The sequence below is a fragment of the Microplitis mediator genome, chromosome 6 (genome assembly GCF_029852145.1).
Source record: "Microplitis mediator isolate UGA2020A chromosome 6, iyMicMedi2.1, whole genome shotgun sequence".
Classification (NCBI taxonomy): Eukaryota; Metazoa; Arthropoda; class Insecta; order Hymenoptera; family Braconidae; genus Microplitis; species Microplitis mediator.
In genome coordinates this window covers 11,027,478-11,053,093 of record NC_079974.1, presented here as the reverse complement: position 1 = coordinate 11,053,093, position 25,616 = coordinate 11,027,478, and the positions used below count along the sequence as shown (strand labels likewise).

Here is a 25,616-nt window from a genome sequence, read left to right as displayed (position 1 = left end):
ATTATTGTAAATTATTATGGACTTTATTGAATGATTAAAGTCAAAGAAAAAAAAAATTTCGACATTGTTTTGACTCCAGAATGCGGCTACCAAATTACCTCAAGTTGACAGTAAATTGTCTGTAACTTTTTATTCAAGTATTACTGTCAGACAATGACGTTAAGTTAATTGAAAGTTTCACTTCAAATTGACGGCAAGTTTTTCTGTCAAATTACATTCAAGCTACTGCCGTATTCTGAAGCCAACTTAATGGAAAGTATTATCCAGCCAAGCTTGCCAGAACCCTAATAGCCACTTTAGCTTAAAATTGACAGTAATTTGATGTTGAAATTACCTGAAATCTGCTGCCTGAATTTGCCGACAATTTCACCGTAAAAATTGAAAAGAAAAATTTGCGGTTAATTTTTGCTCAATTTAAAGGTAACTTTTTACGAAAAAAAAAAGTCGGTATTGTTCATTCTCACCATTTCAGAAGGTAAGCAAATTTATAATGAAAATGTCTACAATTTGACGGTAAAAAAATACTTAACAATTTTTTAAGTCAAATTAACAATAAATTGACATAAAATTTGCCTGAAAATTGACGACAACTTTTTTCTAGTCAACTTTTGAAGTGAATTTACATTTTAATTCGGATAGTAAATTTACGTGAAATTGTAGAGGAAGTTGCATACAAATTGTCGTAAAAAACGGAAAAGTCCGAAGTTGACGGAGATTTGACAAAAAATTCAAGGAAACTTTTGTAAGTAAACTTTTGCTAAAGCAAACTGTGCTATTAGGGGAACTTTCTCGTTAAGTTAGCCGAAAATATTTTGCAGACCTTACTGAGTAAGGTGTGGCTATCAGGGTAAAAATGTCTACAATTTGAGGGTAAAAAAATCTGTCTGTCGGTTGACCCTGCGGGCCAACCCCAAAACTTCCCGCTGTTTTCGAGCTCCTTGAGCTCACGGAGCTCGAAAACATTGTCGTGGATACATTTTCGAGCTCTTTGAGCTCGAGAATACTTTTGTGTGCCATTGTTTTTGAAAAAAACCGATTTTAGCATTTCGTTCTCCCACGATATCTCAGGAACGATTTGACCGATTTTGATGGTTGAGGCGGCAATCGGTGTATCTTATTGAGTTCTAGAGCTGGTACAATTTTGAAATTGTTTGGTTCAGTTGTTTCGAAGATATTCGAAAAAAACGTTTTTCACCGTTTCTTTCTCCCGCGATAACTCTCGAACGAATACTCCAATTGAGATGGCTAAGGCGGCAATCGACGCGTTTTATCAAGTTCTAGAGCTGGTTAGATTTTGAAGTTGATCGTATAAGTTGTTTCTGAGAAATCATTAAAAAACTAAAAAAAAAAAAATTTTTTTTTTCGAAATTCGCCAATATTATCGAGTTTACTTGATAAAATGATCTGAAATTTTCAGAAAAGTTGATGGCCAACAAGCTCTTTCGATTGCCGCCTTAACCATCCAAATCGGTACATTAGTTAAAAAGTTATAGACCGGTCACACACACACACACACACACACACACACACACACACACACACACACACACAGACACTCGGACATCATTCTGAAAATAGTCAGAATAGCTTCCTAGGATCTCAAAACGTCGACATCTGATGAAATTTCGATTTTCGCAAATCGGGGTGAAAACAATAACTTCCCAATTTTTCAAAAATCGTCGATTTTGTTAGCGGGAAGTCAAAAATACTTTACAATTTTTCAAGTCAAATTAACAATAAATTGACATAAAATTTGCCTGAAAATTGACAACTTTTTTCTATTCAACTTTTGAATTAAATTTGCATTTTAATTCGGGTAGTAAATTAACGTCAAATTGAATAGCAAGTTGCATACAAATTTTAAAAAATGAAAAAGTCCAAAGTTGACGGAAATTTGACAAAAAATTCAAGGAAACTTTTTCCTGATAGCCACACCTTGCTCAGCAAGTTCTGCATTGAAACATTTTCGGCTCCCTGATAACCACCTTAACTGTAAATTAACTACAAGCTACTGCCGTATTCTGAAGCCAACTTTAAGAAAAGTGTTGGTGAGCAACGGTTACTTTTAAGGTGGTTCGAGACCGATTTTTGATATAATACCAAAATCTGAAATTTTTTTCACCGAAAAAGTTAGAAAAAATTGAAATAGTTGCCGAAGTGAGGCGAATTAAATTTTTCGATCGTAAAGCACATCTCAGATGCTTCGCATTATGAGTCGTGCAAAGAGATCACTGTTAAAATTTCAAATTGATTCACTACACCGTTTTCGAAAAATAAATTTCCAAAATTCGTCCTTATACACGGGCGTAAATGGGAATAATTTTTCAAAGTGCTATAGTTTTTGCTACAATAATACCATCGCTATAAATTATTCCGTATCAAATAATTAAACATTTCTGAACACATTAATATTTTTTTTAAGTTTAATCATGGGTTTGTTATTAAATTATTAATAAAATAAGAAGCGAATTTTAGTTAATGACATCACATGTGTCGTGAAGCGAAGAAACGACGGCAACAGCGTAAAATGACGACCGCGGGAAATTTGAATAACTAATAATCATTGGTGTCGGATCTTAGCTCCAGCTAGTAATAAACCTTGTGACCAACAATAGTACACAAAAAAATTACTAAAAACTAGCGCGCTGTTGCCGTACTTCCGCGTTTATTTTTTAATCACTTATTTTATTCACAAACAATTTCTTTTTATGATTTAATGCAATAATAATAAAAATATATTGAGTTAATTCTTAAAACTAAGTCAATTTATAATATATTCTATCAATGAAATTTTGGTGTGTAGGAGTTGTAATCTTGCAAGAATACAATAGAAAATCTACGAGATCCCCTAGAAAGATAATCGTTCTCGAACCTCCTTAAGTTGACAATAAATTGTCTGTAAACTTGAATTCAATTTGACTACAATCGTTACTGGCAGAGAATGACGTGAAGTTGATTGAAAGTTTCACTTGAAATTGACGGCAAGTTTTCCTGTCAAATTACATTCAGATGATGGCAGTAGATTAGCATCAATTTGCACGCAAGTGTTATCCAGCGAAGGCTTGCCAGAAACTTGTCGTTAAGGCTGGGCGCCACCTAACGAAATCCCGAATTTAAGAATTCTAATTATTTATTAAATAATTATCATAACAGCAATTTTATTAGCTTCCGACTAAAAGCAGAAGACGAACTTTCTCGGAAGATTTTCATCATCCGAGTCCCATAAATATTCAAAAAGTAATTAGAATTCTTAATTTCAGGATTTCTTTAAGTGCGGCCCACCCTTAACGACAAGTTTATGGCAAGCCTCGGCTGGTTAATTCTTGCGTGTGAGTTGATGTAAATTAACTGCAGTCATCTGAATGTAATTTAACAGAAAATCTTGCCGTCAATTTCAAGTGAAACTTTCAATGAACTTAACGTCATTGTCTGACGGTAACACTTGTAGTCAAATTGAATTCAAGTTTACAGACAATTTACTGTCAACTTAAAGGTAACTGCTTGCCCTCCAACACTTTTCTTTTAATAGGCTTCAGAATACGGAAGTAGCTTGAAGTTAACTTGTGGATAAGGTGGCTATCAGGGGATAAAAGTACTTGTCCAATATGTACCTTCCTCTCCTTAATTCTTAACCCCACTGCGCGTCACGCGTCGCTCTCCTAATGTTTTATAATCGCGACCCATGGTATGTCCGTGTGTACAAATGTGCACCAGTCATATTATATAATAGTATAGTGCATGCAGTATAGTGGGTGCACTTTACTCTTATAGAGAGAAGGGGCATTTTATAACTACCTTCTTCCCGAAAATTTTCGCTCCTTCATTGATTTCGCAGGTACTTATTGGAAGTTGATTGCATTGTGTTTTGACGTGTATTCTCTGTTGAACAGTGCTAATTACAGGTAAAATTATATCCAGTCAAAATTTTTTTGAATTTCCGAATTAAGTACTCAATCCTCGGTGAACAATTTGATAAAAGTGAAATAATTAATATTATGTTGCACTATGCATAACATAATCGGTTTTCAAATGAAAATTTGTTGAATTTATGCAAGTAAATAAGTAGAAGACACTTTCAATACTTCTAATCTTTCATTTTCAGATATTGACTGAAAATTTTATACTATGGCTTCGATTGTCCTCAAGTCTCTATCAATTCTTTTGGGAATATTTTTTATCTTTGTTGGAACACTCAAAGTTACATCTTATCTTAGTAAGGATCTTCACAAAGATCTTGTGAGTATACAACTTATTTGCTTGTCAAGTTTCTTTGCACACATTAACAAACTAAGAGTTTTTATTTTTATAAAAAGATTTGCAATCGATACGGATTAAATATATGCGTATAAATAAATGTTTTGTTAAATTTACTTTAAACCATTATATAAGACTTAAATAGAATTTTCAGACAAAGAGTTTAAATTGTTCTTGAAGATATTTTTCGGTAACTAAATTGTTTAAAATGTTGGGTATAAAATAATATCTTATAATAATTATTGATCTCTACTTCTATTTCACGAAAAATTACAAATCTCAGAAATTTATATATCATTTGCTTGATAATAATTGATATGTTCGCAGTTTCATTGTCATCCTAGCGGGTCAAATTTACCGTAATTACTGTAAATAAATCTACCGTAGATCACGGTGAGCAATCTCTAAGGCTGATTTATCGTAACTCACAGTGGATTTACCGTACTTTACAGTGAATTTCCTGCATTATACGGTAGATTTCTTAGTACATTCACTGTAGATCCACAGTTAAATCATCCTAAAATTGAATGGTTGCTACGGTAGATATGAGTGTGAATGGAGCAGATATGAGACAAATTTTAAATCACAAATTAACGAATTGAATAATCAAAAAATGCACACATTGATTTTCAAATTCTATCAATACTTATTTTAAAAATTTTTTTCGATTTACATTTAATCCACTTATTTAAAAATTTTTAAAATTGACAACTGTCAGCTACATTCACACACATGCGATGGATTTACTGCATTTTACGATAGACTTTTCCATAGTTTCACAGTGCATTAACTGTTGACCTAGAATTGAATCAACTCAAAATTTAATGGCTCTTACGGTGATTTTTTTGTATTTTACGGTAAATTTATTGTACATTTCGGTTAAATTTTTCCGTTCTACGTTAAATTTTTTGTGTCTTTCAGTGGATTTTCTCGTTGTTTTATGGTGGATTTTCCATATTATACGGTCGGTTTAAGGTATTATACGGTGAATTTGATGTGGAATAACTGCATTTTGTGATAGATCCTCTTTCAGTCTTACGGTAGATTCGCCACAAGACTACGGATAAATCAACGTAAAACAAAAAGATGCATGTTATGGTGTATTTTACCATAAATTTACATCAGTTTATGATAGATTTTAGGTATTTTTCAGGGCCCTTATTAAAAGCAACGATTTAAAACGATTGGAAAAAAAAAATTTAAATACTTTTTAATACTTTTGAATCACCCTTCTTATGGGCATTCAACATTGCAAATCGTTTTGAATCGTTTCTTTTAATCAGGGGGGATTTACTGTATTTTACGATGGATTTACTGCATTTTACGGTAGATCCACAAAAAAAAATCTGGGCGTCGGTTGACCCTGCGGGCCAGCCCCAAAACTTCCCACTGTTTTCGAGCTCAAGGAGCTTGAAAACATTACTCTAAATATATATTCTCGAGCTCAAAAATGCTATTATCTGCGATTATTTTTTATGAGCTTTTGAAGCTCTACCAAATTGCGTTTTCTACTAAAGTTTGACAAGTTAAGAATCGAAAATTGTTAATGAAGAAGTTGTTTTTAAATTTTAAATTCTCCATTATGTTCAATGAAATGAATATATCGAGGCAGAAATCAATGTCAGTGATCAAAATCAAGATTTGAGTGAGTTTTGACTTAGGTCAGAGCAATAATATATGAAATATCCGAGAAAAACATTAAAAACTGGATTATCTCAATTTTTTGCTGATGATATGTTTTAAACTAAAGAACAAGTTAGATGACATTAAATGATGATCGAAAGAGACTATAAACAGAAAGTGTTGGTATGATTTCAGACACATTTAGTACATTATATTTTGATTTATCCGGAAAAAATAACATTTTATGTTATTTTTTTAACTTTTCAGCGCCGATATCTTTTGAACTAATGAACTGATTTTGACGTTTGAGGTGGAAATCGGCGCGTTTTCTCGTGATTCTAAAGCTGATACAAATTTGAAATCGATCCGTTCAGCCGTTTCGGAGATATTTGGAAAAACCCGTTTTTCACCGTTTCTTTCTTCCGCGATAACTCTCGAATGAATACTCCAATTGAGATGGCTAAGGCGGCAATCGACGCGTTTTATCAAATTCTAGAGCTGGTTAGATTTTAAAGTGGATCGTGCAAGTCATTTCTGAGAAATCACTAAAAAACTAAAAAAAAATTTTTTTTTTTTCGTAACTCGCCGATATTTTCGAGTCTACTCGATCAAATGATCTGAAATTTTCAGGAAAGTTGACGGCCATCAAGCTCTTTCGATTGGCACCTTAAACATCTAAATCGGTTTATTAGTTAAAAAGTTACAAAGAGTTTACACACACACACACACACACACACACACACACACACACACACACACACACACACACACACACGCACACACGCACGCACACACACTCGGACATCATTCCAAAAATAGTCAGAATAGCTTCCTAGGACCTCAAAACGTCGACATCTGATGAAAACTAGATTTTCGAAAATCGGGGTGAAAACAATAACTTCCCGAATTTTTGAAAATTTACAATTTTCTTAACGGGAAGTTAAAAAAACTTGAAAATAATCATGCTATAAATTTATTTATCCTTTCGTCCATCGCGCTATGAGCGCAAATCCGTAATTTTTATTAAAATATTATTTTCAAAGAAAGTCAATTTTCTAGTCTTTTGAAATTTTATGAGTTCTTCTACTATACTTTTTAGTATTGAATGAAATAATGTTAATTATTTTTCGATATTATGAACATCAAAATAAATTTTTTTTGTTAGAAAACCTGAGAAACACGGTGATTTGCCGCTGATGCAAGTTAACTCGGTCATTAAATTTGTTTAGATTTTCTGCGCAGTGTTGCCAGTTACCACCAGCGATTCTTTTCCAGCTCATTTAATTTATCTCTTTCTTTAATTTTTTCATTTAATTGTTAATTGTTAAGTTTGTGTGGTTTTAATTTTGAAAAATCATAGTTATGATACTTAGCAACATCGCAATATTAAATACGTGGTGGCAGAACGCTGCAGCGCGATGAACGAAGGGTAGTGAGGCCGCGTGACGGGCGGAGGGTTATCTCGATTTTGAACACGTGATCATTTCTAAAACTTTTATTTTTCAATATTTAATTCAATTTTCTACGCATATATCTTATAAAAATTAAAAAACAGTTTATGACCGAGTAGAAAATCTACCGAAAAATACGGTAAATCCAACGTAAAATAAGGTAGACACATCCAAATATACGGAAAATTCATTGTAACACAACATAATTTGAGTTCAAATGAGCATTCTCAACTAAAACTTGTCGAAAATTTTATTTTATTAAAAGTATCTATTTAAAATTTGCATAACCAAGTTAATGTGACGAGACATCATTTGATAATCGAAAATTGTCGACAAAAGTAAAAGATTTTGTAGAAAAAGTTGCTAAATTCAAAAAATTTACGAAAATAACATCAAGCATTTTAGTTATTATGAAACCTTTTTAGTCTTTATTTCGGATTAATGTTATTTGTATCTCAAATAAAAAACTCATTACCTATTTGTTTTCTACTATATTTTTTTAGTGTCACAGTCTTCAATGACTTGATACTTCATGCATCGAAAGTTTGCCAATTTTCAGTAAACATGTTCTTTCAAATATTAGTACTTCTACTAACAAATATTTTTTCCTTTTTTATTGATTGCAGCGAAAAGAATACGTTAAGTATGCAAAAGTATTTCCACTTGCCGAAGTTCTCAATTTTAAAGTACCAAGTAAATGGTATCGAAGAGTTGTCGGATCTCTAGAAATCATCTGTGGTCTGACAATGGCAATTATTCCTAGTCGTGAGTTTGCCAGAAATTACAAAATTACTTCATCAACCGGCCTAGAAAATTCGACGTAGTTCTATTTTCAGGAAAAATCAAGAATACTTCTAATGTCATTTTACTATGTTTGATGTTGATGGCCGTTTATTCACATCATCGACTTGATGACAAATTGGAAAGAACTGCGCCAGCACTCGTATGAATTATTTTAAATACAAATTTCTATAAATAAACGTATTTGTGTATATTCGAGTGACCCAAAAAAACTGACTATTTTTTTTTCGAGTCTCTTATGAAAATTTTTTGGTTTAAGATGTTTTAAGAAGCCACTCCAAAAATAAGCTTGATGAAAAATTTTCAAGGGGTCGCTCATGAATTATCAAAACCTTGGTTAAAAATACTGATTGAAAAGAATTAAAAATGATGAAATTCGAATTCTTTTCAATAATTTCAATTCTTTTGTTTGTATATATAGATATACAGTTTGCATGGAGTGGCCGCTTCTCAATTCTTTTCAATCAGTATTTTTAACCAGGGAATATCAAAAATGATTGAAATTCGGATTTTTTGTTTCTAAATTTTTTCTTTCTCGTGGCAGCAATAGTTTATATTTATAAAATCACAACCGTGCTGAAAATTTCAGCCCAAAATTTAAATATTTAAATGGCGCTCGAGAATTTTGAATATTAACATAATATGTAGCAAAAAAATCTAAAAATTGAATTAAAAAATAAAAAAATATGTAAATAACTTATTATTTCTATTTCTCGGGTTAAATTCTTACTTATTATGATATAAATTGATGGTGAAAAAATCGAAAAGCTTTACTATTAATATTTAAGGGTCGATCGAAAACGTCCAAAAGACAGTACTCATAAACTTTCAAAATTCTTGAGCGAAGTTTAATTATTTTAATTTTGGGCTGAAATGTTCAGCGTAGTCATGATTTCACAAACATAAACTATAGCTGCCCCGAGAAAGAGAAAATTTAGAGTAAAAAATCCGAATTTCGATCATTTTTTATGTTATCAAAATCCGTGAGTGACCTCTTCAAAATTTTTTATCGAGCTGATTTTCAGAGATGCTTCTTAAAACATTTTAAACTAACAAATTTTCATAAGGGACTCAAAAAATAATAGTCGCTTTTTTGGGTCACCCGAGTGTATATATTAGGCTCTATCAAAAAAATCAACTATTTTTTTTTTTTTTTAGTAAGGTAAAAGCCCTTAGAACCGCTCAGTACCATTAGTCGCTCACTTCAACTGTTTAAGGCGTTTTTTTAATAATTTTTATAAAAAAAAATTACAACTAAAAATACTATTATTGATTATTTATAATAGATTATAAATTTAAATTAAATGACAGTTTTCGAAATCGCGCTCAGCCGGGCATTTTTTACTTAATCGTTCATTCGTTAGATTAAATTGAGGTTATGTCAATTTTTTTAAGAATTGTTGTAACTATATCTTACTAAATACATTTTTAAAGTTCATGAAATTTTATATTATGAAAGAATAAAGTAGTATAATTTATAAATTATTTTCCAAATCAATAAACTTATCATAGTTCAATTGATATAGTCTTTGAGCGACTACAGGGCCATGTGTTGATCAAGTAATGGTACATCACAACTTTTAAATGTAAAGCTCTTTCAATATCTTGAAATCGATCCGAATACTATTTTTTTTACGAGCTTTACATTAAAATGAAAATAACTAGAAAACAATGCGGGATTTCGAAAAACTTCATCAGAGATAATTTGTAAGGAATAAAATTGTCTACAAAAAAAGTTCCTATAACATTTTACGATAAGTCTGATGATTTCGCAGAAACATTCGAATAGTGGTAAAATTTACTATGAATCAAACTTTGACCTTGAATAACTTTGGAAAAATTAAATTTATCGAAAAAAGATAAGTGAACTTTTGTGTAGAGCGTTCAATTTCTAACAAAAATGTTTATTGATTTTTGCGATACTTCAATTCGCTAAAGCATGATGAAATACCAAATTTAAAAAGAAAAAATTTCCTATGTTAATCAAATAAGAAATAGAAAATCGCGACGAGGCAACTCTTCATATTAAAATTAAGTGCTGCCGTTTTAACAGGGTCATTTTTTCGGTATCTTGAACAATATTTTCAGAGTACTTTTCTTAAACAAAAATAGTTGATTTTTTTGATACAGCTTAGTATACATATATATATATATATATATATATAGTGGTTTAAGTAATATTAAAATATAATAAATTAATCAAACCAACTAATCATGGTAAATAAATATTTTATTTAACAATCGTTGTAACACAGTAAAATTAAAAATACAATTTATTAAATTAAGGGAATGACAAGACGCGTGTACTCGTCTCGACGGCTAACGCCTAATTATCCTCAATCCTATACGAGTATACGAATAGGATAGAAAATAAAATGAAAATCCGATAAAAATCGATCCGGCTACGAACATTGACGAATAAATTATCGATCACAGTTACTGTGGCAACGCCACAGGACTCCCTTGGTTTTTTTTAAATTTAATATGCGATAATTAAAGTAATGAAATATTTACAAATGATATGAATAAATTAATAATTAAATCAATGAATATAATACGATGGTGAGTTGTTACTTTGTAAAAGAAATTTTTATGTGAAAAAAAAGTGACTCGCGTAAATTTTTCAAATATTCAACTGGACTCGGCGTTTTTGAGTCTCGGTTGCTGTGTTAAGGGTCGGCAAACTGTTAGAAGTATTTTTTTGAGCCAAATAAATATTTATTAATAGTTAATAAATGATTTATTAAATGGTATTTATTTGAATAGAAAGAAATGACACATGAAGTTAATTAAGTAAGGTTATGACAAATAATTTATCGGACTGTTTAATTTTATTTTTTTAAAGAAAATAATACACACAATTAATGTTAATTGAAGATAAAAATTATTATACAAAAGATATAAAAAAAATGAAACATCATAATAAATTTTTACTAACAATCACACTCATTCCATTCAAGGTTATAACCTTAACTTCATGTGTCATTTCTTTCTATTCAAATAAGCCATTTATTAACTATAAAGAAATGGCTTATTTGGCTCAAATAAATCTCATTTAACAAATCATTTATTAACTATTAATAAATCTTATTTGGTTCAAATAAATACTTCTAACTGTGCAGTACTAAACGAATTTTACTTTTCTAATTACATTCTGAATAATTACATCACTCGAATGATGAAAACCTTCCGAAAAAGTTTGTCTTTTACATTTTTTCGGAAGCTATAAAAATTTTTGTAATAACCATTGATTAATAAATTAAAAGAAGAGTAAAATTCAAAAATTCGTTTAGTACGGCCCAGCCTTAATAATTGCTGGGGAGTCTGCCGTCATCGTCGTCGTGTCGACTGAATTTGCCTCGTACACCGGCTTCAATCTGTCCACTAAAATGGCGATTTGTTGTCCTCAAAAATCGACGATGAAATATTTATCGTGTCGAGTTATTACTCGATATGGACCTTCGTACGGCAGTGAGAAAAATGGTTCAACCTGGTCATTTCGTACCAGTACGTGATTGCAAGTACTAGGGCTTCACTCAAGCCGAGACAAGACAAGATTGGGAAAGTCTTGTCTTGATCTCGAAAGCTTTGATCTCCTCTTGATCTTGACTTCAAAATATAAGTCTTGCATCGATCTCGAAAAATAAGTTATTAATAATATTGTCTTGTATTGTCTTGTCAAGATCTCGTCTTGGTCTTGAATAACCTGAAATTTTCTTAATATCAGTCATAATTCGTTATTATTTGGAATTTATACAAGTATATTAATATAGGTATAGATATGTATATACTAGGGGATCCAAAAAATTAGAAACTTTTTTTTTTTTCTTCCAAACAGGTTCAAAAGTTTCATTTAGATAAAAAAAGACGCCTGTAAAAATTAGAGCTCTTAATATTAACATTAAGAGGTTCCTCATCGCACTTTTCTATTTCCCATAAGAATAACATGGGAAAAATTTATTTACGTCTTCTGATTTTTATAAGTAGCTAACGATGCATCATAGAAATAAATGGCAGGCATATTTTTGTAGAGAATTGAATGCTCTACAAAAAAAGATTTTTGTCATTTTTTGAGGAATCTATTTGTTCAAAAGTTATTAGAGGTTGAAGTCGAATTCATATTAAATTGTGAGATTTTCTACTGTTCCGGCGAAACTATCAGACTTATTACAAAATATCATCAGACCTTTTTTGTAGACAATTTTATTCCCTAGAAGATATACCGAATAAAGTTTTTTCGAATTCCGCATTGTTTTCTAGTTATTTTCATTTTAATGTCATGCTTATAAAAAAATAGTCTTCTAATCGATTTTAAGAGCTTGACATTAAAATAAAAATAACTAGAAAACAATGCGGAATTCGAAAAAACTTTATTCGGTATAACTTCTAGGGAATAAAATTGTCTTCAAAAAAGGTCCCATGATATTTTGTAATAAGTCTGATAGTTTCGCCGGAAAAGTAGAAAATCTCACAATTTAATATGAATTCGACTTCAACCTCAAATAACTTTTGAACAAATAGATTCCTCAAAAAATGATAAGAATCTTTTTTTGTAGAGCATTCAATTCCCTAGAAAAATATGCCTGCCAATTATTCCTATGACGCATCGTTAGCTACTTATGAAAATCAGAAGACGTAAAAAAAATTTTTCCCATGTTATTCTTATGGAAAATAGAAAAGTGCGATGAGTAACCTCTTAATGTTAATATTAGCTCTAATTTTTACAGGCGTCTTTTTTTATCTAAATGAAACTTTTGAACCTGTTTGGAAGAAAAAAAAAAAAATTTATTATTTTTTGGATCACCCTAGTATATACAGTCGTATTAAGAGTAAGCTTTATCAATACCAACCCTTGCGGTATTAAAAACATTCTGGATACACTCTGGAAATATTCTGGTAACACGATGCAACCATACGGACTCCAGAGTATTTCCAGAATGGTTTTGTGCCCTTTTCTGAGAGTGAACCCACAGTATTTTCAGAGCGATTACGGAGTAAATCCAAAGTGTTTCCATAAAGTATACAGAGTGGATACATACTGACACCGTTATGCATCCACATTGAATACGAACTGATACCAAAGTGTTTCTAGAATGTTTCCAGAGTGGGACCAGAGTGAATACATACTCAAACCAGAGGGTATTCATTAGGGTGGTCCTTATTTTGGACATTTTCGAATTTCTATGCTCCCAGAGGCTCATGTGGTTCGAAATAAATAAAAAAAAATATCCTCAAAGTTTCAGGTCTCTATCTCAATTTCAACCCGTGCCGCACAGCGATGTAAGTTTCCCATTTAAATAACACGGGGTTTTTGGCATTGAACGATTAAATTTTTATTCCGGCTAAAGTAATTGTTCGAAAAATTTGAAACTCTGTAGACTTTATCCTCATATTAGCAGCTACTCCTCAGAATTTGTACAGATTTTCAGTTACTATAATTTTGGGGGTACAGTATGATAAAAAAAAAGAAAAAAATTATTTTTTTTATTTTTAGCTAAAATTTTTTTCAAATGACATATCAAATCAGTCTGCATCCTTATCAGAAGTTCTTACTTTTTTTCACTCTACTGCACATTAACGCACTATTGTCTTATTTAGCGAGCTGCGCTTTAATTTTTTGAAAATATTCGTTTGTTAAAAAAAAAAAACTCGTCCAAAGCTCCTGATTACTGTATTAGTGCAACAAATCGCCGTTGACCCACTTGGGTGCGAGAATAAAAAAAAGTAAGAACTCCCGATAAGGATGCAGAGTGGTTTGATATGTAATTTGAAAAAAATTTTAGATAAAAATAAAAAAAATAATTGTTTTCTTTTTTTCATCATGCTGTACCCTCAAAATTATAGTAGCTGAAAATCTGTAAAAATTCTGAGGAGTAGCTGCGAATATAAGGATAAAGTCTACAGAGTTTCAAATTTTTTGAACAATTACTTTAGCCAGAATAGAAAATTAATTGTTCAATGCCAATAACCCCGTGTTATTTAAATGGGACACTTACATCGCTGTGGGGCACGGGTTGAAATTGAGATAGAGACCTGAAACTTTGAGGATATTTTTTTTTATTTATTTCGAACCTCATAAGCCTCTGGGAGCATAAGAATTCGAAAAAGTCCAAAATAAGGACCACCCTAGTATTCATAGTAAATGAATACTGAAGAAAAAAAAAATTTACCGAAATATATTATTTTTAGAATATTGAACAGAATTTATTGAATACAAAAATCAATTTTTTTCATTACCTGAAACGTATTTTATGTTTCTGGATTGTAAAAACAATTTTTTCAAGAAAACAAAAATATTTGACATTATTGTCCCGATGTAATATCGCGTGCTTAAAGGTAAAAGGGCTTATAGCTAAGGGTTAATAGGGATTTGTGGTGAAAGGGCGTATAAAAAAATTTTTTTTTGCCATTCGGTTTGAAATTGTCTGAAACGTAAAAATCTGTGAAAAAAAAAAGTTGGTATCCTAAAGCTGAAAGGGCGTATCTCCAGACATACGCCCTTTCACCTTTAAGAAAAGTACTACTTAAAGGTAAAAGGGCGCATAAAAAAAATTGTATTTTTTATACCAAATGTTAAATAATGCGTTACTAGAACCAAAAGGGCGTAAAAAAAAATTTTTTTTCGCTCCAATCAATGTAAAAATGTCGAAAACATTAAAATCTATGGAAAAAACAAAAAAAACAAAAATTTTTTTTGTTATACGCCCTTTTGGTTTTAAGAAAAAATTTTTTTAAAGTCATAAGAGCGTATCCTGTTTTTTCGGTTGTTATCAATTATAGGTCAGAGTGAGAAAAAAAATTGCCAGGGTAATAAAAATTATCACTCCATAACTTAAATTATCTGAACAAATATTTATTTATGTAAAAAACCAAATTTCTTTATTTAATTTTGATCGAATCTTAAGTTTGTTATAATTTTTTTAATTCAACAATTGATGTAAAGAATATGTATAATTCGAGAATGAAAAAAATGCATTTAAAAAATTTTAAATTCTATGAGTGCAGTGAAAATTGATTTAACCAAATTAATAAAATGTACTTTTGGATTTTTTAATTTTTCAAAGGTGCATTTTTTAATTTTTCAATCAAGGTTTCATTTTCTGTTTTCTGTTTTTTTTTTTTCATCGGTATTGTCAAAGTCCAATTTTCAGCGATGATAATAGTTTATAAATTTTTTTATTATTATCAAGTTATGTTCTAAAAAAAAAATGAAAAAATCTTTTTTTTTATAATCTTAGGTACAGATGATCCTGACGATGACGATGGCATAGGACCAATACCCTGATGAATTTATTTTTTCTTCATTTTTCATTCGTTTTTTCACTTGAATAAATATTTGTTCATATAAATTAAATTGTGGAGTGGTAATTTTGATTGGAGTGGCATTTTTTTTTCTTACTCTGACCTATAACTGATACTAAATTGAAAAAACAGGATACGCCCTTTCACCTTTAGATCACTCAAATTTCGAATTCTTAAAAGTAAAAGGGCGTAGAATGTGTCCACTACTCGATTGGCAATAAAAAAAAAAATATGCGCCTTTTTACCTTTGCAAAGGTAAAAGGGCGCATAAATTGTTATAATCCCTTTTACCTTTAAGCACACGATATAGCATCTACTATATGACGCGATCTAGTGGCGAGCACTGAACTACTTCCACTGCTGCTTAGCACGGGTAACTTTCTCCTCCTTCACATATATCTTCTCCCAGCAAATTTTTCTCTTAAGTCTTCCACATTAAAACCCGGGTCAAAGCTGTCAAAACTTTCATTAACTGTCGACATTTTTAAACAAAAGATACTAAATAAATAGTAAACAAAACATAATCAATTCTGTAACTTAATATATTTTTTATAAATATTGCCCATAAATAAAAATATAAGTCCATGATATAATCTAGTTTAGTCCTTGTAAATTTTCATAACTAATATTTTTTAAAGTTCAAGAATTAATCTAGTTTTGTCTGTCCGTAACGCAATTGTTTTTTAAAACAACAGATCAAAAACAGATCAAATAATTAATTAATTAATCACGAAGTATAGATACAAGAAGTCCGAACGTAATGTTGAACGAATGGTCTCTATTTAGGGGACAGATTTTTTGTCGGTAGAGCGCGCCACTTTTCATGAAGTACTCGTTTAAATCCTTACGCGGGAAGTTTTGTTACTATTGACAGCTGTGGAAAAGAATGTTCTAAGAAATGTGGAATTAAATAAAAGTTTTAGAAAATTCTTAGAAACTTTTCAAGTTTTGTAAGCCCAATAATATAGAGAACGTTAAGAGAAAATCTACAAAGCTAAAAACGTGTGGTATTAATGAATAATAATATATTAATTAGCAGAGACCATCCCATTTTATTCAATGAAAAAATATAGATGAATGCTGAGAAAAAAGTATTTAAATAAAAAAGTTAGTAACTACAGATAATCTTAATAAATTTAATAGTTAAAATATTAAAAAAAATTGCCAAATGCCAATTAATTTCAGTATTACGATAATAATAAAATATACTTATGAAAAAAATTAGTTAACAAGTTATTATCAAACATATTATTTATTAAAATAGTATAAGTTACAAACAAAACATATTTAATACTTATTAATAGTCAACGCGAGTTAATGTAATTTAGAAATCTTTCGAGATTTTTTAGATTTTACTTTTCTCTCTGTAGTACTTTTATTAAAACATTTGACTAGAAAATGCCCCCGCATTATTAAAAAATTATTAATTATTTTTTTTGTTAATTCTTTCTTATGCTCATCACACCCAACAAAAATAGAGATATTTTTTTTAGAAACATCATCTAGTATTTCAAACATTGTGTCAATATTAACTGTTTTTGTCCCAACTACCATTAACACAACTTCTTCTAAACTTTTAATTAAATTAAATAATTGTTCACTAGGATAAATCAACGCACCTTTATCCATCAATTCTATAAATTTGTCACGAGCCTTCACTACTCTTGACTGCATAGACTCTGTGCAATCGAAGCATTTGGAAAACCGACCTGTTTTACGGGCTACATATCCCGCAATGTAGGAAATCACATAGTTGCTAGTTTGAGCAACATCATAATCATGTTCATATCTTGAGTCCACCGAGTTCAAAGACAGTTTATTGTTATTATCATCACCTTCATAATCACTTCTAGTGTTATCAAAATTATCATAGTCGTTATCACTATTTGTGCAATAATAATTATTATTATTATCATCATCATTATTAATAATGTCATTTTTATAGCCATTAACATCATTAATATTATTATTATTATTATTATTATTATTATTATTATTATTATTATTATTATTATTATTATTATTGTTGTCACTTGCATTATTAGAACCTGTATGCTCATCGCCAGTATTCGCTTCTGTACTACTGGGATTTCTAGATGCATTTTCAATGATAGAATCAATTTTTTTACTCCAGCTTTCTTTGTTCACATTGCATGCTTCAAACGATTCTCTGGTCTGCATTAATGAACCTAATAATTCTCCTGCAGTCACATTGGATCCTTTTTTGTGTATTAAGTTTTAAACTTCAAGCACATTCATAAATATATTACGCTTTTTCAAATTCACAGTGTTTGAAAGAGCCCTATCTCATGTCAATTATTAGCAATTAATTTTTTTAGTTGCAAGATGTTACTTAGAAATTAAATAAAAACAAAACTTTACCGTGTGAACAACCCGATTAAGCTTTCTGCGTTGTAAAATATAGCGATGTTTGAAATTCATCCATCGAGCATCATTATTTGTTGTCTCCGTCTTACGTTTTTGAATCAAACGTCTCAATTTTCGGCAAGTAATACATCTGTACTCCACAACTTTTTTTTTATACCTTTCCTCCGGCAATAATATACCTGTAAAAGTGACTGAACATCTATAAAAATAAAACATTAAGATTCAGTTAGATGTTAAAAACGGTACTTGACATTTTAATTACTAAGTAGTGATAGCATTAGTTATTATAAAATAATGTGTCTAAATTAACGGTTACTTCTTGTCATCGTATCCAGTTCCACTGCAGAAAAAGCTATTTTCTAAAGATATTAATAATTGCCAAATACAAGCAATTGATGAGATATTTACATTCATATCAATAACGATATTAGTTTTTGCATTCATTATCTATAACATAAGAAAAATTTTAATACTATTTAAATAATTAAATTAAGTCTGATTATTGCTATTGAAGCTTCTTACCGTTACATTTAAATCCATATCAATTTTTACATGACAAACTAATTCCAGTTTCGAGCTTATATATGACAACGAAATAAAAGAATTTTTTATGAATGTCCAACTCCAATTTTTACGTAGTGGCTGAGTTTCAAAAATTTCTTTGATTGAATAAAAAGAAAACTCCTCAGTCTCATTTATAACCAGCAAATTGTCATTTTCAATAGCAGTATTTGCACTGTCAGGAAAATTCGTGTTTACTAAATTTATATTTTCAGGTTCAACTACTTCATTTATAATTTCATGAACGGTACTTGTTTCAACTGAATTAAAACTACAGTCACCCATTATTGCGTGGTCAATTATACCAGAAGTGTTTGGAAGCTCATTATCTGATAACAAGCTATTATTATTGTCATTGCTGTCATTAATAATATTTGACTTTGGCTCAGCTTTCTTCTTCAAATGAACTTTCTGATATTCATACACGTATATACTACCATCTTTCAAAATCTCTCGATCACTTTTAATCACATCCTCTGGATTAAAATGTAATTCACAAATAAAACTGGTAGCTTTCAATTCTTGGCCCAGAGCAGAAATCCATTTATTACGCAATTCTACATCTTTCAAAAAAAATTTATTTATATACTTAAAAAAATAAATAAAAATACAAAATTTTTTAAATATTAGTTAAAAATTATACAAGTTTATAAATTAATTATTAATTACACGAATTTTTAACATATATTATTTTGAGGTATGACAGAGTGATTAGCTTGCCAAGTCTGGTCGCACCTAAGTATTATAGTCGAATATTAGGGCGCCACTGGAAGATGGACTCGGCCTTCCAGAACCGGATGTTAATTGTATTTATTTTATATGCTCAGGGTCGTTCGTAAATTTTATGTTTTTGTGAGAGAGGAGAGGAATAGTGAACAGGCTGAAATAAATTTTATTTTAAACTTCACTTTTAAATTTTAACAATTTCAAGCACCTTGCTTATTATTTATTTAACCTTTAATAACAATTAATTACCTTATGACAAACTATATTCCTTATGACAAACTATATTCTTATGACAAACTAATAATCTCGTCCCCTGGACGGTTTTCCTTATGACAAACTAATTTTCTTATGACAAACTAATAACCTCGTCCCCTGGACGGTTTTCCTTATGACAAACTAATTTATACCTCGTCCCCTGGACGGTTTTCCTTATGACAAACTAATTTATACCTCGTCCCCTGGACGGAATCTTATGACAAACTAATACGTCTCCCGGACGTTTCCACACCCACACTCCCACGTTAAAAAAATCGTCCCCTGGACGTTAAACCTTGATACAATTAATAAATTTGTCCCCTGGACATTAACTAAACTATTATAAAATCATCCCCTGGATGTATACTAAAATTTATTATAAAATCATCCCCTGGATGTATAACTAATCTAATCTTAACATGCCCACCGGACCTAAATCACAGACACAGTTTTCTTTATTCTAATTGACTCTATAACTAAGTGACTCTACTCATTAACTTTCTCACTCAATTTTCCAACACTTCATAATTTCCAATACTCAATATAAATTTTTTCATTCTATAATTTACTGTCCTTTTCAATTAATTAATTTAATTTTTTGTTTAATGTAATTTGTAAATTAATTAATCTTTTCCACTTATAATTTTCTCCTAATTAATTTTCTCTGATTAACATTTATAATTAATTTGCCACAAATTTTATACAATTATTATTTTCAATTCCTAATTTTCCACTGACAATTTTCACAATAAATTTATTTCACTTTAAAATAATCCGTTTCACTTTTTACTCACAATTTAATATACTCAAACTCTAGTATCCTTTAATTAGTTTTTAGATATTTTATTCAACTTAAAATTAATTTAATAATCACGTTCTGACTAGAATTTGTTTTCGGGTTGACTAGAATTTTTGACCGGTGAATTGACGTCACGCGGTTCCCGATTTTATTGGAGTTAATTAAGTAATTCGAGTAAATTAATGAATCTTAGAATTAATGCGGCCGACGGAATAAATTCCAGCCTGTATTAATCTTAAGATCAATTAATAAATTAATTTATAACGGCTGGAGAGCCTGGAATAAATTAATAAATCAATCGTTTTAATTACCGGATTATTTACGAGATAAATTTAGTTTTATTCTGGCTGTGGAGCCTTGAATTATTATTACAGAGTTTAAACCAGATTTTGACGACAATTGACGCGACGGAACTTTCGAGAACACGAGATTGAACGGCTGGAGAGCCTGAACTATCCGTTTCTTTACGCGAGATCAACGGAAAGATATTAAGTAATATATTATAATTAATTTGCCAGATTAATAAAATTAATCAGTGGCTTGAATTAATTATAATTTACCTCCAAATTTAATTCAGCAGTCCTTGGAAAATTTTAGATGATGAAATGCTTCGGCTGCTCTCAATTTTTGGTGTAAATTTGGTTTCCAGATTTTCCGTTGTCCGGCTTCCTTGTCGTATTTCCTCTTCCGCCAACAATGATAAAATTTTTAGATTGAAATTTGTAAATTTATAATCTTGTAATTGTACCTGTCAATGAACAGTGCGTATAAGTAAATTGTAATTTATAAAATGGGTTAACAATTGGCTTTAGAGAGCCTAAATACAATTTTATTTTAATTAATGTAATCGCCTCGTTCCACGTGAAGCGTGTACAGACGTAATTATTTACCTTGTTTAATTAGTGTCCTGCCGTTGTCGTCGTCTGAACAAAAACTAGAACTTAACTGATGATTCCGTGTTCCGCAGTCCTTTTTATATTATCATTCCCTCTATTCTGGTTCACTCCCGAAACTTAGACTAGGGGAGTGGCGAATGTTCGGGTCTAAGTGATCGTGCGACACCCGGTGACAAGTCGCAACCCTAACTCGCAACTTACGAGGTCATTGGCCGGTTAACGGCGGGAATAATATTCAAATTCAAATATTTAATTTCTCAAAAATTTATAATTCGCCCTGTTACAGAGGTTACTCACTTTTGGTACTTTAAATAAAGCCACTTTTCGTACACTTTTACTTGCCATTCGGCCACTAACACAACCATGAACAGCACAACACCTTCCCATTTTTTTTATGACTGCTAATTTTAAATAAATAAATTTATATTTTATATTTAAATAAATTAAACATTCGCGAGCCAATGCGTGTTACGTGTAATAATAATAATAGCATCGGTACGTCCTAAATTCTAGCGCAGCCAGTAGCAGAAAAGAGAACTAAGATCTAGGTTTACTGTTGTGACCATTAATACTATGGAAAAGCCTATACCGTTCGGGCTCCTTGTATCTATACTTCGTGTAATTAATAATTAATTTTTACTTGTTGAGAGTAAACATAAAAACCCTGATTATATCTAAACTAAAACCCCCGGATTTTTTATACTTCTTGGAACGATTCTTGAAAGGGTTTAGAAAAGATCACCGTTAGAAAAATGAGAAAATTTCGATTTTTTACTTCTTTATTAACAATCTAAAGCATTGAAAAATAAAAACTAAAAGTAAAAATTTTTTTATAATTATTGTTATGTAGCTTTTAGCAATAAAAAAACAAAATAATCAAAAAAATAAATTTTCTTGATTGCTTTATTTACGTTGTTTATTTTTCAATACTTTAGATTGTTAATAAAAAAGTAAAAAATCGAAATTTTTTAAATTTCCAACGGCGATCATTTCTAAACCCTTTCAAGAATAGCTTCAAGAAGTAAAAAAAATCCGGGGTATTTAGTTTAGAAATAATCAGGGTTTTTATGTAAACTTTCAACAAATAAAAATTAACTAATTAACAAAAGCATAGTCAATGAAAAAATTGGGGTAAAAATTTTTTTTCTGTAGATCATTATTGATTTATGTGTTTAGAAAGTACTAAATTTTTTTTATTCCTTAGTATTTAAATTTCATCGAATCTAGGCCCATTCTGAAAACACTCTGATTTCATCCTGCACTCATTTTGAGCCCATTTTGAAAACATTTTGATTTCATTCTGGACTTACTTTGGGTCCATTCTGAAAACACTTTGATCTACTTTGGATCAACTCTGAAACCACTTTGGTTTCACTCTGGAAAGAGGGCACAAAAACCACCCTGGAAACAAACTGGATTTAGAATGTTTACATTCTGACTATGATTCCAGAGTGTTTCCAGAGTGGGTTTAAGGTCGCAAGGGAAGAATACTGTCATTTAAAATAATCAATAAGCTAAAATAAAGTCAATAGTTATAATCTTTCTTAAAGTATGGAGTCTTATTGCGAGTAATTCTCATATACTTATACTTTTGTATTTTTATGTCTTGTCAAGATGTAGCGAGATGTTTTTAATGATATTGGTCTTGGTCTTGAATTGAGATCTATAATATCGTCTTGGTCTTGTCTTGACAAATCAAGACAAGACCAATATAATCTCGATCTTGAGTAAAGCCCTAAATATACTAATTTCACTTGGAAAATTTATTTTAAAAATCTCCCTTCCTACTTATATGCTCTATTTTTATCCGATGTACTTTTTTATAGTTTTCTTATTAATTACAAGTTTTGTAATTTAGATTGAAAAATTGTCAGGTTTAAAATTTTTCTTTTTTGAAAAGAAAATTTACCTGTAGAAAATAAAAAAAAAATAGCTGAATAAATCTTTGAAAATTAAAACATTAAAAAATAATTTGCAGTACAAAAAAAACTTCATTCATTTAGTTAATTTATTATTATAATACCTTTTTACAAAATTGAACGTGAAAAATTGGGCGTAAAAATGTAATAAAAAGTCGTCGCTGGTAAAATTGCAATTATCGTCGTAAGTCAATCAGCTAAGCAGAAAATTTGTAATAAATTCATCAATTCCTTTTAGATAAGATTAAACGGATGTACGGCAAAAATTTTCGGTTATAGAAATCGGTTTAGACACCATTGGGCTTTCAAGTTTCAATCATTCCGAAACGTTTCTTGTTTATTGAAACAAATATGCCCAATTGATTAAGGTGCAAACAGCACTATCGAATTCTTGACATTTTTTTTTTTTTTTTATAAGATTTTGTTCTAGTCAGGCCACGTAGTAAAGTCAGTAGACTATTATTTTGGTACGAATTGACCAGTTAGATATTGAGAAATATTTTTTTTAAATAAATAAAATAAAAGAAACGATTTCGAATTAATCTATTTCTTAAGAATAATCATTATTTGTATCATTCTATATTTACTATAAGTAAAATTTTTTTTCTACCTTAGGCTGTTTAAACTTTCACAGGTAAAAAAAAAAAATGCATATTTCAAATGTAATTCAGCTTGACATTTGCTTTTTCGGTTTTATTTTGTTCTATAGAGATTTATGACAAGTTTAGTTTTAGTCAGAGTTAGTGATATCAGTTGTAATTGATCAACAAAAACATGATGATCAAAGTTGCGACGGGCAATTTACTAACGATTCACTCTTAACATACCGACAATTCCATCAGGATTTACTAGCGTTTCACTAGCAATTCACTGTGAATTGACAAGCAAGTCACCGTCATCAGTCTGTCGATTTCCGTAAAAACCAATATTCAATTGCCGGCCTTAATTAGAAACTAGTTACCTGTGACTGAGGTGCAAAAATGGCAAAGGACTCCGTCTCAATTTAATTCCCTATTTCCCATATAGCAGTTTTTTTCAAGGCTTGCACAAGCCTGCTCTTAAGTTCGATAACGGCCTATTCCTTAATTTATAACCTTTACTATTGGAGCACTCTTTATGTACTATTTTTAGTCCCTTCACTTATTTTATATTTTATATTGATTTTCAGGTATTTTTATTCATGTTGACGGGTAGACTAGTCATCGATTCTCAACTCAGCGAACAATCGAAGGAAGTAGTTTCAGTAAATGGAATTGACGAAAAAACTAAAAAGCAAGATTAAAAGCGTATGTATTTGAACTTGAAAAGGAATTCAAACACCTTATTTATGTTTATTAAATTATTTTTTAATTTTCAGTGATGTCCAGTGTTATTTATGACGATTATAAATAATTTTAAGAAGTTTTATTTATTTAGTAAGAGGATAAATGTTTTTCTGTTCATAATAACTCGAAATAATTATAAAAAAAAAATCAGCTAATCTAAAATACTTCTCAACCTGTAATAACTTAGTTATATTGTTTTATTACTAATTTTAACAATAGCTTTATCATAAATTCAAAACTTCAACTACTTATGAAGTTCACGAAACGATAATACTTATTGTAGTGGCCATGCCAATCATGTATAGCTTCGATGTGTACTCACTCCATATTTTTATAATTTTCACTTAAACTAAATCAAGGTGAATGGAAAAACAATTTTTTCATAAAATATAAAAATATTCATAAAGAAATTTACAAACGAATTGTTTATGATTGAACAAATAAAAAAATAACGATAAGCGTAAATTTTCCAATGACGGAGATGCGGAGCAAATCTTTTTATTTGCTATCCGTCAACCACGTGTATAAAAATTGTACAAAATAAAGGATAGAAAAATAAATTAAATTTTCAATTACAAAATACCACCCTGACCAGCTTCTCAGGCTGAGTCAATGTTAACATGATTGTCAGCTTCTTTTCAACAACAGGTAAAATCATCAAAATCCAGGATAGAGAGTACGAGACGTAATCGTAGCGAGAATGTAAATGATCATAACCGAATGACAGTCAAAAATGTGAGGAAAGCAATTGTAAAGAAAGATAATAAAAATAAAGTCAATAAACTATATAATATATGAATCATATTCACCTAAAGTAAGCGAACAATTATATCCCAGCAATTGGAATCGCATTGGCTTCCAATGCGATTCAATATACTATTTTTAAAACCCAATGTACCGCGTTGGAAAGTATTGAATCGTATAGGATTTTCAAGACCCCGTAGATCATGCAGTTTAGAGGTCAAACTGAATAACCAACTAAGATTTCTGTATACCATAAGCCGTTAAAGTAGTAATAATTTAAATGAAATATCAAATCGAATTACTATTCAATTATCGCGGTCATTTATTCAAAGGAAAAGCTTCTCATAAAATGAAAAATAATAACTGTTATCATTTATATTTTAAAATAAAATTAAATTATATCGTCAATTCAAAGAGGTTATTTTGCGGCCAATTTAAAAAAAAAATATTAGATTACAAGTAAAAAATAAATTTTTTACGATAATTTTATTTAAAATAAATATTCATCTATCGCATAGTAATTTTTGAACTAAACTTAACCTCGTAAATTTTAGAGAAGACAATTTTAAAAA

General features: G+C 30.1%; 2 protein-coding genes across 7 annotated transcripts; one reads left to right on the top strand and one right to left on the bottom strand.

The window, feature by feature from the left end:
* The first annotated feature begins 3,602 nt into the window (after positions 1–3,602).
* On the top strand, positions 3,603–24,882 carry LOC130670648 (novel acetylcholine receptor chaperone). 2 transcript variants are annotated; one of them, XM_057474098.1, is made up of 6 exons: positions 3,603–3,902; positions 4,103–4,236; positions 7,955–8,093; positions 8,165–8,271; positions 24,144–24,261; positions 24,333–24,882. In XM_057474098.1, the coding sequence occupies exons 2-5, from the start codon at positions 4,126–4,128 to the stop codon at positions 24,255–24,257; spliced, it is 471 nt and encodes a 156-aa protein (XP_057330081.1). In that variant the 5' UTR covers positions 3,603–3,902; positions 4,103–4,125; the 3' UTR covers positions 24,258–24,261; positions 24,333–24,882. The 2 variants fall into 2 exon arrangements, with proteins under 2 accessions (XP_057330081.1, XP_057330080.1); XM_057474097.1 differs by lacking the exon at positions 3,603–3,902 and having other exon boundaries at positions 4,097–4,236; positions 8,153–8,271.
* LOC130670647 (probable WRKY transcription factor protein 1) lies at positions 10,352–19,067 on the bottom strand. 5 transcript variants are annotated; one of them, XR_008990372.1, is made up of 5 exons: positions 18,342–19,067; positions 18,136–18,266; positions 17,814–18,018; positions 17,051–17,733; positions 10,352–11,835 (listed from the first exon to the last, which is right to left on the bottom strand). XR_008990372.1 is itself a non-coding variant. In XM_057474095.1 (4 exons), exons 1-4 carry the CDS (start codon positions 18,663–18,665, stop codon positions 17,698–17,700), a joined length of 696 nt encoding a protein of 231 aa, XP_057330078.1. In that variant the 5' UTR covers positions 18,666–19,067; the 3' UTR covers positions 16,744–17,697. The 5 variants fall into 5 exon arrangements, 3 of the variants coding, with proteins under 3 accessions (XP_057330078.1, XP_057330076.1, XP_057330077.1); XR_008990373.1 differs by lacking the exon at positions 10,352–11,835 and having other exon boundaries at positions 16,744–17,733; positions 18,342–18,555; positions 18,632–19,067; XM_057474095.1 differs by lacking the exon at positions 10,352–11,835 and having other exon boundaries at positions 16,744–17,733.
* Positions 24,883–25,616: the final 734 nt, after the last annotated feature.